This window comes from Palaemon carinicauda, unplaced genomic scaffold (assembly GCF_036898095.1).
Source record: "Palaemon carinicauda isolate YSFRI2023 unplaced genomic scaffold, ASM3689809v2 scaffold724, whole genome shotgun sequence".
NCBI classification, from domain to species: Eukaryota; Metazoa; Arthropoda; class Malacostraca; order Decapoda; family Palaemonidae; genus Palaemon; species Palaemon carinicauda.
In genome coordinates this window covers 81,401-93,849 of record NW_027172010.1, presented here as the reverse complement: position 1 = coordinate 93,849, position 12,449 = coordinate 81,401, and the positions used below count along the sequence as shown (strand labels likewise).

General features: G+C 32.0%; 6 protein-coding genes and 2 non-coding genes across 8 annotated transcripts; 5 read left to right on the top strand and 3 right to left on the bottom strand.

Moving 5' to 3' along the window:
- The first annotated feature begins 717 nt into the window (after positions 1 to 717).
- Positions 718 to 836, top strand: LOC137637429 (5S ribosomal RNA). The gene has a single exon (XR_011043625.1). It is a non-coding gene; the product is annotated as a 5S ribosomal RNA (ribosomal RNA).
- A 474-nt stretch (positions 837 to 1,310) lies between these two features.
- LOC137637424 (histone H2B) lies at positions 1,311 to 1,773 on the bottom strand. Its single transcript, XM_068369623.1, has one exon. It carries the CDS (start codon positions 1,759 to 1,761, stop codon positions 1,390 to 1,392), a length of 372 nt encoding a protein of 123 aa, XP_068225724.1. The 5' UTR covers positions 1,762 to 1,773; the 3' UTR covers positions 1,311 to 1,389.
- A 183-nt stretch (positions 1,774 to 1,956) lies between these two features.
- Positions 1,957 to 2,440, top strand: LOC137637423 (histone H2A). Its single transcript, XM_068369621.1, has one exon. It carries the CDS (start codon positions 2,006 to 2,008, stop codon positions 2,375 to 2,377), a length of 372 nt encoding a protein of 123 aa, XP_068225722.1. The 5' UTR covers positions 1,957 to 2,005; the 3' UTR covers positions 2,378 to 2,440.
- A 3,828-nt stretch (positions 2,441 to 6,268) lies between these two features.
- LOC137637419 (histone H3) lies at positions 6,269 to 6,759 on the bottom strand. Its single transcript, XM_068369618.1, has one exon. It carries the CDS (start codon positions 6,721 to 6,723, stop codon positions 6,313 to 6,315), a length of 411 nt encoding a protein of 136 aa, XP_068225719.1. The 5' UTR covers positions 6,724 to 6,759; the 3' UTR covers positions 6,269 to 6,312.
- A 603-nt stretch (positions 6,760 to 7,362) lies between these two features.
- Positions 7,363 to 7,815, top strand: LOC137637422 (histone H4). Its single transcript, XM_068369620.1, has one exon. It carries the CDS (start codon positions 7,388 to 7,390, stop codon positions 7,697 to 7,699), a length of 312 nt encoding a protein of 103 aa, XP_068225721.1. The 5' UTR covers positions 7,363 to 7,387; the 3' UTR covers positions 7,700 to 7,815.
- A 411-nt stretch (positions 7,816 to 8,226) lies between these two features.
- LOC137637428 (5S ribosomal RNA) lies at positions 8,227 to 8,345 on the top strand. Its single transcript, XR_011043624.1, has one exon. It is a non-coding gene; the product is annotated as a 5S ribosomal RNA (ribosomal RNA).
- A 474-nt stretch (positions 8,346 to 8,819) lies between these two features.
- LOC137637426 (histone H2B) lies at positions 8,820 to 9,276 on the bottom strand. The gene has a single exon (XM_068369625.1). The coding sequence runs from the start codon at positions 9,268 to 9,270 to the stop codon at positions 8,899 to 8,901; it is 372 nt and encodes a 123-aa protein (XP_068225726.1). The 5' UTR covers positions 9,271 to 9,276; the 3' UTR covers positions 8,820 to 8,898.
- Positions 9,277 to 9,465: 189 nt separating this feature from the next.
- LOC137637425 (histone H2A) lies at positions 9,466 to 9,949 on the top strand. Its single transcript, XM_068369624.1, has one exon. It carries the CDS (start codon positions 9,515 to 9,517, stop codon positions 9,884 to 9,886), a length of 372 nt encoding a protein of 123 aa, XP_068225725.1. The 5' UTR covers positions 9,466 to 9,514; the 3' UTR covers positions 9,887 to 9,949.
- The last annotated feature ends 2,500 nt before the right edge of the window (positions 9,950 to 12,449 follow it).

Below are 12,449 nucleotides of genomic sequence, written 5' to 3'. Positions count from 1 at the left end.
AGGTGGTGTCAAACGTATCTCTGGACTCATCTACGAAGAAACCCGCGGTGTTCTGAAGGTATTCCTCGAGAATGTCATCAGGGATGCTGTCACCTACACCGAGCATGCCAAGAGGAAGACTGTCACTGCCATGGATGTCGTCTACGCCCTCAAACGCCAAGGCCGTACCCTGTACGGTTTCGGCGGTTAGATGCCTTCTTTGTAAGGTTATCTAAGACCTACAGACGAGCAAGAATCCTGCTTGCAATCCTTGCAACAGGAGGACTGTTTGTCTCACCTAAACCCGGACCTTTTTAGGTCCACAAATCACTTCTATAAGAAAGAATCTTTTGACACTGAAATACCCTATTTGCCCCTCCCTCTAAAGGAATAAGCCTTATTATAAAGTCGCTCTGTAGTCAATGAACAAGTACATTAAGCATGCCTATATCTATCTATCAATCTATTTGGAAAAGGATGTTGTTAAATTCTTTTTTTTTTTTTTTCCCGTCGATTCAATGTGAATCAATAAAGGTTTTTTTTAGTCTTTTGGATTTGGTTGGAAGGAATCGATTGAATTGGGATTGTATATTATAATTTCAATGATTAATTTATACTAGGAATAGCAATCATAATAAATGTTGAATGTCGAGGGCGGTGAAAGATAGATGAAATACTTTTTGGGTGTCAAAAAGGAAAACATTGATTATAAATACAAGTTGCAAGTTGGGCTTCCATGTCAACGGCCATACCACGTTGAAAACACCGCTTCTCGTCCGATCAGCGAAGTTAAGCAACGTTGGGTCTGGTCAGTACTTGGATGGGTGACCGCCTGGGAACACCAGATGCTGTTGGCGTTTTGATTTGGATTTCCGTAACCAGTACCCAAACAAAAGATAATAGATAATATATATATATATACGCAATATATTCATTTATGTATTGAATATTATTTATATATCTATCTATCTATCTATCTATTTTGATAGAAATCGAAGTAGAAATAGATACAGAAAAAGAAAAATATAGATAGATAGATAGATTATATATATATATATAGATAGATAGATAGATATAGATATATATAGATAGATAGATAGATAGATATATATATATATAATATAAATGAATCTATCTGTTTGTTTATATACATACATACTGACTGTGTTTGTTTATTCCTTTTTTTTCTGATGGGCAACATATTGACATTTGCAACTAAAGAAATAATAAGTGTTCTGCCGAATGATTAGGATGGCATGTAGAAATAATATTCAATTCGTGAGGGCATAAGTCATTCATTCATTGTCAAGATTCTTTCTTATAGTAATGCGTTTGTGGTTCCAAATTGGAACCGAGGTTTTAGTGGAGACCAGTTGCCAGTCACACAAGCATCCAAGAAATTGGAACAATTTACTTGGAGGATGTGTACTTGGTGACAGCCTTGGTGCCCTCAGAGACGGCGTGCTTGGCAAGTTCACCAGGCAACAGGAGACGGACAGCAGTCTGGATCTCCCGGGAGGTGATGGTGGAGCGCTTGTTGTAGTGTGCCAGGCGGGAAGCTTCGGCAGCAATACGTTCGAAGATGTCATTCACGAACGAGTTCATGATAGACATGGCCTTGGAAGAGATACCAGTGTCGGGGTGGACCTGCTTCAGGACCTTGTAGATGTAGATGGAATAACTTTCCTTCCTCCTGCGCTTCTTCTTCTTATCACCCTTGGCAATGCTCTTCTGAGCCTTGCCTGCCTTTTTGGCAGCCTTTCCTGAAGTCTTGGGTGGCATGTTCACGTCTATACAGTCAGCGAGAGAGTATGCCGCGCAGCCCGTCCTCTAGCTATTTATACCGAACTGGCTGGTTTGTAAAATGTGGCTGGTTTTTTTTCATTGGCTGAGCGACGGGTGAGCCGAATTGTCATTGGTGGTTGGCTGGCGCCTTCAATCCGGTAGTAGGGTATAAAGGGCTAAGGTGCGATTTGGAGCGCCAGTTTGCTCGTCACAGCAGCACGATCTACAACTAACTCTCATCATGTCTGGACGCGGAAAGGGAGGCAAAGTAAAGGGAAAGTCAAAGTCCCGTAGCAGCAGGGCTGGACTTCAGTTCCCTGTGGGACGTATCCACCGTCTTTTGCGCAAGGGCAACTATGCTGAACGTGTAGGTGCTGGAGCTCCAGTCTACTTGGCTGCAGTCATGGAGTACTTGGCCGCCGAAGTCTTGGAGTTGGCTGGTAATGCTGCCCGTGACAACAAGAAGACCAGGATCATTCCCCGTCACTTGCAATTGGCCATCCGCAACGACGAAGAGCTCAACAAGTTGCTCTCTGGCGTGACCATTGCCCAGGGTGGTGTCTTGCCCAACATCCAGGCAGTTCTCTTGCCCAAGAAGACCGAAAAGAAGTAAATCTTTGCTGCTGTTGCTTGCAAGGGTCTACTTTGGACCGACCAAGAAATCAGGCTCCATATTGGAGCCACAAATCTATTATAAGAAAGAATTCTATGACTACTCAAAAGAAAAAAGACTCAATAAACCAAATCCTTGACCTCATAATATCTCGAAAAAATAATTAATCTTACATTCAATGTCTTTCGTTTTATTTCTTTATTTTTTTTATTTATTCATTCCTTCCTTCCTTCCTTTTTTTATTCTCTCTCTCTCTCTCTCTCTCTCTCTCTCTCTCTCTCTCTCGTTGCTAATAGATATTTAGATATATACTGTAGATATATAAATATATTTATATATATACACATAGATAGATAGATAGGTATAATAATTATACATATATATATATATATATATATATATATAATGCTTCCATAGATTATATATAGTGTTAGTGTTGTGACATGATTTCGTTATGCATTTTGATAAATTCTCTTGTATTTAGTTCAAGTATTTATGGTCTTCACTGGCGTATTTTCCCTGCTAAAGCATCTTGCTTTTCATTCTTAGCTTGCAACGTAGCCAGAAATAAATATATATATATATATATATATATATATATATAGAGTATGTATGTATCTATCTATCTATCTATCTATCTATCTATCTATCTATCTATCTATCTATCTATCTATCTAGTTAGTGTATTAGTATATCAGTGTATTGCCCTCATACTATATTATTGTTCTACTCTATTCCCTTCATTAATTTAATAGTGACTGACTATGTGAATATACATTTGGTATAACGTCAATAATATTATTATTATTATAGTACGATTGTCTGTATTACTGTACAACTCAATTACTGTACTAATGTTTCACTATATCATTGAATGCATGTATTACTATGTTACTGATTGATTATATCAGTCTATTCATTTAGTACTATATTTCTGTATAGGTATTAGTGTTATTATTATAAATTATATAAGTAATAGTAATTGCGTTTTTATTGTTATGAATATTTGTAATCATTTTACTATCATTATTATTATTAGTATTAGTATTATTATTATTATGAGTATTAGTATTATTATTATTACTATGAGTATTATAATGAGTATTATTATTATTATTGTTATTGTTATTGTGATTGTTATTATTATTAGTTGTTTTATTATTATTATTATTATTGTTGTTATCGTCATTGTTATTGTTATTATTATTAGTAGTATTTTTATTGTTGTTGTTGTTGTTGTTGTTGTTGTTGTTGTTGTTGTTGTTGTTGTTGTTGTTAGTAGTAGTATTTTTACTATTATTATTATTATTATTATTATTATTATTATTATTATTATTATTATTATTATTATTATTATTATTATCGTCATTGTTATTGTTGTTGTTGTTGTTGTTATTGTTATTGTTATTGTTATTATTACTACTACTACTATTACTGTTATTGTTATTGTTATTATTATTAGTATTATTATTGACCCCACAAGAAAAGGATAGCGAAACCATTATCCCATTTGTGTAAATACTATTCTATATTATTAGCATTAAATATAACGATAGCAATTATCTTGAGTATCTTTAATAGTTTCCTTTTTTGTTGCTATTAACTTGTTCCTTATTAGTATTAGTTTCAGGATCATCAACATGAGTTATATTTGATTTTGTTATCTAATAATATCATTCGGCCCTTATCATAACTAGTACAGGATTATTTGCTTTTATGCATGACACTAGCATGAGTCAGTGTGATATTTATTATTATTGTATTTACTCCAATTATTGTTATTGTAATTACTCTAATTATTATTATTGTATTTACTCTAATTATTATCATTATTATTATTATTATTATTATTATTATTATTATTATTATTATTATTATTATTATTAGTATTAGTATTATTATTATTATTATTATTATTATTATTATTATTATTATTATTATTGTATTTACTCTACTTATAATCATTTTCGGATTGATTATTATTACTAGTTCAGTAAGTAATAAGTAATAAGTAATAAGTAATAAGTAATAAGTAATAACTATTAAGTAATAAGTAATAAGTAATAAGTAATAACTATTAAGTAATAAGTAATAACTATTAAGTAATAACTATTAAGTAATAAGTAATAACTATTAAGTAATAACTATTAAGTAATAAGTAATAACTATTAAGTAATAACTATTAAGTAATAAGTAATAACTATTAAGTAATAACTAAGAAGTAAGAAGTAATAACTATTAGGTAATAACTAAGAAGTAAGAAGTAATAACTATTAGGTAATAACTAAGAAGTAAGAAGTAATAACTATTAGGTAATAACTAAGAAGTAAGAAGTAATAACTATTAGGTAATAACTAAGAAGTAAGAAGTAATAACTATTAGGTAATAACTAAGAAGTATTAAGTAATAACTAAGAAGTATTAAAGTATTAAGTATTAAGTATTAAGTATTAAGTATTAAGTATTAAGTATTAAGTATTAAGTATTAAAGTATTAAAGTATTAAAGTATTAAAGTATTAAAGTATTAAAGTATTAAGTATTAAGTATTAAGTATTAAGTATTAAGTATTAAGTATTAAGTATTAAAGTATTAAGTATTAAAGTATTAAAGTATTAAAGTATTAAAGTATTAAAGTATTAAGTATTAAGTATTAAGTATTAAGTATTTGGTATTTGGTATTTGGTATTAAGTATTAAGTATTAAGTATTAAGTATTTGGTATTAAGTATTTGGTATTAAGTATTTGGTATTTGGTATTTGGTATTTGGTATTTGGTATTTGGTATTTGGTATTTGGTATTTGGTATTTAGTATTAGGTATTTAGTATTTAGTATTAGGTATTAGGTATTAGGTATTAGGTATTTGGTATTTGGTATTTGGTATTTGGTATTTGGTATTTGGTAATTGTATTATATTTGTATTGTATTTGTATTATTTGTATTCTTTGTATTATCATCATCATTATGATTATGAATATGAATATGATTATAATTACTATTATTATTATCATTATTTTTAGTTAGAACTATTATTAATTTTATTATTTATTAAATATTGATTAGTCGTATTTTACTTAATTTTATTAGTGTTATTATTATTTTGTATTATTATTATTAGTATAATTATTATTAATATCAGCATCGACCTCATTTCTATTATTATTATTATTATTATTATTAGTTGGTATTAGTACTCTTACTTGTTAGTAGTATTATTAATTGTTAGTATTTATATGAAGATTATGTGTTAGTCTGTTTTTTATTACTATAATTATGATTATTATAACTATGACTCTTATTATTGTAATAGTCTTATGTTTATTATTATTATTATTATTATTATTATTATTATTATTATTATTATTATTATCATTGTTAATATTGTTTTTATTACGAGTGTTATGTTTTTCATGATTTTTATAATATAATATTAGTGTATATATTTTCCAATAGTACTGGATTACTATATTTCGTTATTGATAGAAAGATATTGAGATAAATAGATAGATAGATAGATAGATAGATAGAAACAGATGGGTGTAAACCAATGCTTGCAGAAAGCAAGAATAGTGAACATGCAATTGCACAAAAATGATATAGATATAGCTAAATAGCACATTTATCCATTTCATATGTAGGTATTTATTTACAATGTACGATTGTATATGTATGTATGTATAAAATGTTCATGAGACACCACTTATTTCGAGGCAAACTTGAAAGGGAACAAGCAGTTACATTGATTGATTGGACAACATAGATTCATGAGGGAATAAAGGTACATAAGAGTTGTAAGGATTATTTCATATCGTATTTAAATAAGAGAGGAAGGAAGGAATGTTTTGTTTGATTTGTCAATGTCAACTTTTCTTATAAAAAGAGATTTTGGGCCCTAAAGAGGGCCGATTTTTGTTAGAGTGAGGGGTTAAGTAACAACTTAAGCTCTCTCTCCACGGATGCGGCGAGCCAGCTGGATATCCTTGGGCATAATGGTGACTCTCTTGGCGTGGATGGCGCACAAGTTGGTGTCTTCAAAGAGGCCGACGAGGTAAGCCTCAGAGGCTTCCTGAAGGGCCATGACAGCAGAGGACTGGAAACGAAGGTCAGTCTTGAAATCTTGGGCGATTTCACGCACCAGACGCTGGAAGGGGAGCTTCCTGATGAGAAGTTCAGTGCTCTTCTGGTAGCGACGGATCTCACGGAGGGCAACGGTACCAGGCCTGTAACGATGGGGTTTCTTGACTCCTCCTGTAGCAGGGGCAGACTTGCGAGCAGCCTTGGTTGCAAGCTGCTTGCGGGGAGCCTTTCCTCCAGTGGATTTACGGGCGGTCTGCTTGGTACGAGCCATTGTTGCTTACGATTTGAGTGAACAAACGCAAATGATTTTTCCGCCCTCGATTTCTCGCCTTTTATACCCTCCTACGTGACGTCACAGGCATCTGCACTCCCCATTGGTCAGTGGGCCGAAGTTACAAGCCGTTTTTCAAATGCTGAAGCTCGACATTAAGAAATAATACATATAAAATCGGAAACACAACAAAACACACATACAGACACACAAACTAATAATATGTACTCAGGCCCACAAACGAACAACAAAACATTTACAAAATCGACACACACTAACATACAATCACACAACAAAAATTCATGTTAACTGAGAAATAATGAACAGTGGTGTGACGTCACAGCGATCCTCATTCCCCATTGGTCTCTCGCCAGAACTCACAAGCCGATTCTCAGAACGTGAAGCTCAACAATTAGAAATATTCATTATAAAATCAACAACACAATAATAAACAAACTCACATACACAAACCAATAACACAAACACACACCATCACACTTATAACTAAACATTCACAAATTCTACAACATAAACCATCGAAAAATAACATTTAATGGCACACCCTGAAGAAACCAGCCCCTCCTTTTGCTGTAACGCACGCACACGCCCTATAAATATTGAAAACTCGGCGGCCGGGGGTATCATTCGCTCACACACCAGCATAATGACAGGACGTGGCAAGGGAGGAAAGGGACTCGGAAAGGGAGGCGCTAAGCGTCATCGTAAAGTACTTCGTGATAATATCCAGGGTATCACAAAGCCTGCCATTCGTCGTCTGGCCCGCAGAGGTGGTGTCAAACGTATCTCTGGACTCATCTACGAAGAAACCCGCGGTGTTCTGAAGGTATTCCTCGAGAATGTCATCAGGGATGCTGTCACCTACACCGAGCATGCCAAGAGGAAGACTGTCACTGCCATGGATGTCGTCTACGCCCTCAAACGCCAAGGCCGTACCCTGTACGGTTTCGGCGGTTAGATGCCTTCTTTGTAAGGTTATCTAAGACCTACAGACGAGCAAGAATCCTGCTTGCAATCCTTGCAACAGGAGGACTGTTTGTCTCACCTAAACCCGGACCTTTTTAGGTCCACAAATCACTTCTATAAGAAAGAATCTTTTGACACTGAAATACCCTATTTGCCCCTCCCTCTAAAGGAATAAGCCTTATTATAAAGTCGCTCTGTAGTCAATGAACAAGTACATTAAGCATGCCTATATCTATCTATCAATCTATTTGGAAAAGGATGTTGTTAAATTCTTTTTTTTTTTTTTTCCCGTCGATTCAATGTGAATCAATAAAGGTTTTTTTTAGTCTTTTGGATTTGGTTGGAAGGAATCGATTGAATTGGGATTGTATATTATAATTTCAATGATTAATTTATACTAGGAATAGCAATCATAATAAATGTTGAATGTCGAGGGCGGTGAAAGATAGATGAAATACTTTTTGGGTGTCAAAAAGGAAAACATTGATTATAAATACAAGTTGCAAGTTGGGCTTCCATGTCAACGGCCATACCACGTTGAAAACACCGCTTCTCGTCCGATCAGCGAAGTTAAGCAACGTTGGGTCTGGTCAGTACTTGGATGGGTGACCGCCTGGGAACACCAGATGCTGTTGGCGTTTTGATTTGGATTTCCGTAACCAGTACCCAAACAAAAGATAATAGATAATATATATATATATACGCAATATATTCATTTATGTATTGAATATTATTTATATATCTATCTATCTATCTATCTATTTTGATAGAAATCGAAGTAGAAATAGATACAGAAAAAGAAAAATATAGATAGATAGATAGATTATATATATATATATAGATAGATAGATAGATATAGATATATATAGATAGATAGATAGATAGATATATATATATATAATATAAATGAATCTATCTGTTTGTTTATATACATACATACTGACTGTGTTTGTTTATTCCTTTTTTTTCTGATGGGCAACATATTGACATTTGCAACTAAAGAAATAATAAGTGTTCTGCCGAATGATTAGGATGGCATGTAGAAATAATATTCAATTCGTGAGGGCATAAGTCATTCATTCATTGTCAAGATTCTTTCTTATAGTAATGCGTTTGTGGTTCCAAATTGGAACCGAGGTTTTAGTGGAGACCAGTTGCCAGTCACACAAGCATCCAAGAAATTGGAACAATTTACTTGGAGGATGTGTACTTGGTGACAGCCTTGGTGCCCTCAGAGACGGCGTGCTTGGCAAGTTCACCAGGCAACAGGAGACGGACAGCAGTCTGGATCTCCCGGGAGGTGATGGTGGAGCGCTTGTTGTAGTGTGCCAGGCGGGAAGCTTCGGCAGCAATACGTTCGAAGATGTCATTCACGAACGAGTTCATGATAGACATGGCCTTGGAAGAGATACCAGTGTCGGGGTGGACCTGCTTCAGGACCTTGTAGATGTAGATGGAATAACTTTCCTTCCTCCTGCGCTTCTTCTTCTTATCACCCTTGGCAATGCTCTTCTGAGCCTTGCCTGCCTTTTTGGCAGCCTTTCCTGAAGTCTTGGGTGGCATGTTCACGTCTATACAGTCAGCGAGAGAGTATGCCGCGCAGCCCGTCCTCTAGCTATTTATACCGAACTGGCTGGTTTGTAAAATGTGGCTGGTTTTTTTTCATTGGCTGAGCGACGGGTGAGCCGAATTGTCATTGGTGGTTGGCTGGCGCCTTCAATCCGGTAGTAGGGTATAAAGGGCTAAGGTGCGATTTGGAGCGCCAGTTTGCTCGTCACAGCAGCACGATCTACAACTAACTCTCATCATGTCTGGACGCGGAAAGGGAGGCAAAGTAAAGGGAAAGTCAAAGTCCCGTAGCAGCAGGGCTGGACTTCAGTTCCCTGTGGGACGTATCCACCGTCTTTTGCGCAAGGGCAACTATGCTGAACGTGTAGGTGCTGGAGCTCCAGTCTACTTGGCTGCAGTCATGGAGTACTTGGCCGCCGAAGTCTTGGAGTTGGCTGGTAATGCTGCCCGTGACAACAAGAAGACCAGGATCATTCCCCGTCACTTGCAATTGGCCATCCGCAACGACGAAGAGCTCAACAAGTTGCTCTCTGGCGTGACCATTGCCCAGGGTGGTGTCTTGCCCAACATCCAGGCAGTTCTCTTGCCCAAGAAGACCGAAAAGAAGTAAATCTTTGCTGCTGTTGCTTGCAAGGGTCTACTTTGGACCGACCAAGAAATCAGGCTCCATATTGGAGCCACAAATCTATTATAAGAAAGAATTCTATGACTACTCAAAAGAAAAAAGACTCAATAAACCAAATCCTTGACCTCATAATATCTCGAAAAAATAATTAATCTTACATTCAATGTCTTTCGTTTTATTTCTTTATTTTTTTTATTTATTCATTCCTTCCTTCCTTCCTTTTTTTATTCTCTCTCTCTCTCTCTCTCTCTCTCTCTCTCTCTCTCTCTCTCTCTCTCTCTCTCTCTCTCTCTCGTTGCTAATAGATATTTAGATATATACTGTAGATATATAAATATATTTATATATATACACATAGATAGATAGATAGGTATAATAATTATACATATATATATATATATATATATATATATATATATATATATATATATATATATATATATATATATATATATATATATATATATATATATATATATATATATATAATGCTTCCATAGATTATATATAGTGTTAGTGTTGTGACATGATTTCGTTATGCATTTTGATAAATTCTCTTGTATTTAGTTCAAGTATTTATGGTCTTCACTGGCGTATTTTCCCTGCTAAAGCATCTTGCTTTTCATTCTTAGCTTGCAACGTAGCCAGAAATAAATAATATATATATATATATATATATATATATATATATATATATATATATATATATATATATATATATATATATATATATATATATATATATATATATATATATATAGAGTATGTATGTATCTATCTATCTATCTATCTATCTATCTATCTATCTATCTATCTATCTATCTATCTATCTAGTTAGTGTATTAGTATATCAGTGTATTGCCCTCATACTATATTATTGTTCTACTCTATTCCCTTCATTAATTTAATAGTGACTGACTATGTGAATATACATTTGGTATAACGTCAATAATATTATTATTATTATAGTACGATTGTCTGTATTACTGTACAACTCAATTACTGTACTAATGTTTCACTATATCATTGAATGCATGTATTACTATGTTACTGATTGATTATATCAGTCTATTCATTTAGTACTATATTTCTGTATAGGTATTAGTGTTATTATTATAAATTATATAAGTAATAGTAATTGCGTTTTTATTGTTATGAATATTTGTAATCATTTTACTATCATTATTATTATTAGTATTAGTATTATTATTATTATGAGTATTAGTATTATTATTATTACTATGAGTATTATAATGAGTATTATTATTATTATTGTTATTGTTATTGTGATTGTTATTATTATTAGTTGTTTTATTATTATTATTATTATTGTTGTTATCGTCATTGTTATTGTTATTATTATTAGTAGTATTTTTATTGTTGTTGTTGTTGTTGTTGTTGTTGTTGTTGTTGTTGTTGTTGTTGTTGTTGTTAGTAGTAGTATTTTTACTATTATTATTATTATTATTATTATTATTATTATTATTATTATTATTATTATTATTATTATTATTATTATCGTCATTGTTATTGTTGTTGTTGTTGTTGTTATTGTTATTGTTATTGTTATTATTACTACTACTACTATTACTGTTATTGTTATTGTTATTATTATTAGTATTATTATTGACCCCACAAGAAAAGGATAGCGAAACCATTATCCCATTTGTGTAAATACTATTCTATATTATTAGCATTAAATATAACGATAGCAATTATCTTGAGTATCTTTAATAGTTTCCTTTTTTGTTGCTATTAACTTGTTCCTTATTAGTATTAGTTTCAGGATCATCAACATGAGTTATATTTGATTTTGTTATCTAATAATATCATTCGGCCCTTATCATAACTAGTACAGGATTATTTGCTTTTATGCATGACACTAGCATGAGTCAGTGTGATATTTATTATTATTGTATTTACTCCAATTATTGTTATTGTAATTACTCTAATTATTATTATTGTATTTACTCTAATTATTATCATTATTATTATTATTATTATTATTATTATTATTATTATTATTATTATTATTATTATTAGTATTAGTATTATTATTATTATTATTATTATTATTATTATTATTATTATTATTATTGTATTTACTCTACTTATAATCATTTTCGGATTGATTATTATTACTAGTTCAGTAAGTAATAAGTAATAAGTAATAAGTAATAAGTAATAAGTAATAACTATTAAGTAATAAGTAATAAGTAATAAGTAATAACTATTAAGTAATAAGTAATAACTATTAAGTAATAACTATTAAGTAATAAGTAATAACTATTAAGTAATAACTATTAAGTAATAAGTAATAACTATTAAGTAATAACTATTAAGTAATAAGTAATAACTATTAAGTAATAACTAAGAAGTAAGAAGTAATAACTATTAGGTAATAACTAAGAAGTAAGAAGTAATAACTATTAGGTAATAACTAAGAAGTAAGAAGTAATAACTATTAGGTAATAACTAAGAAGTAAGAAGTAATAACTATTAGGTAATAACTAAGAAGTAAGAAGTAATAACTATTAGGTAATAACTA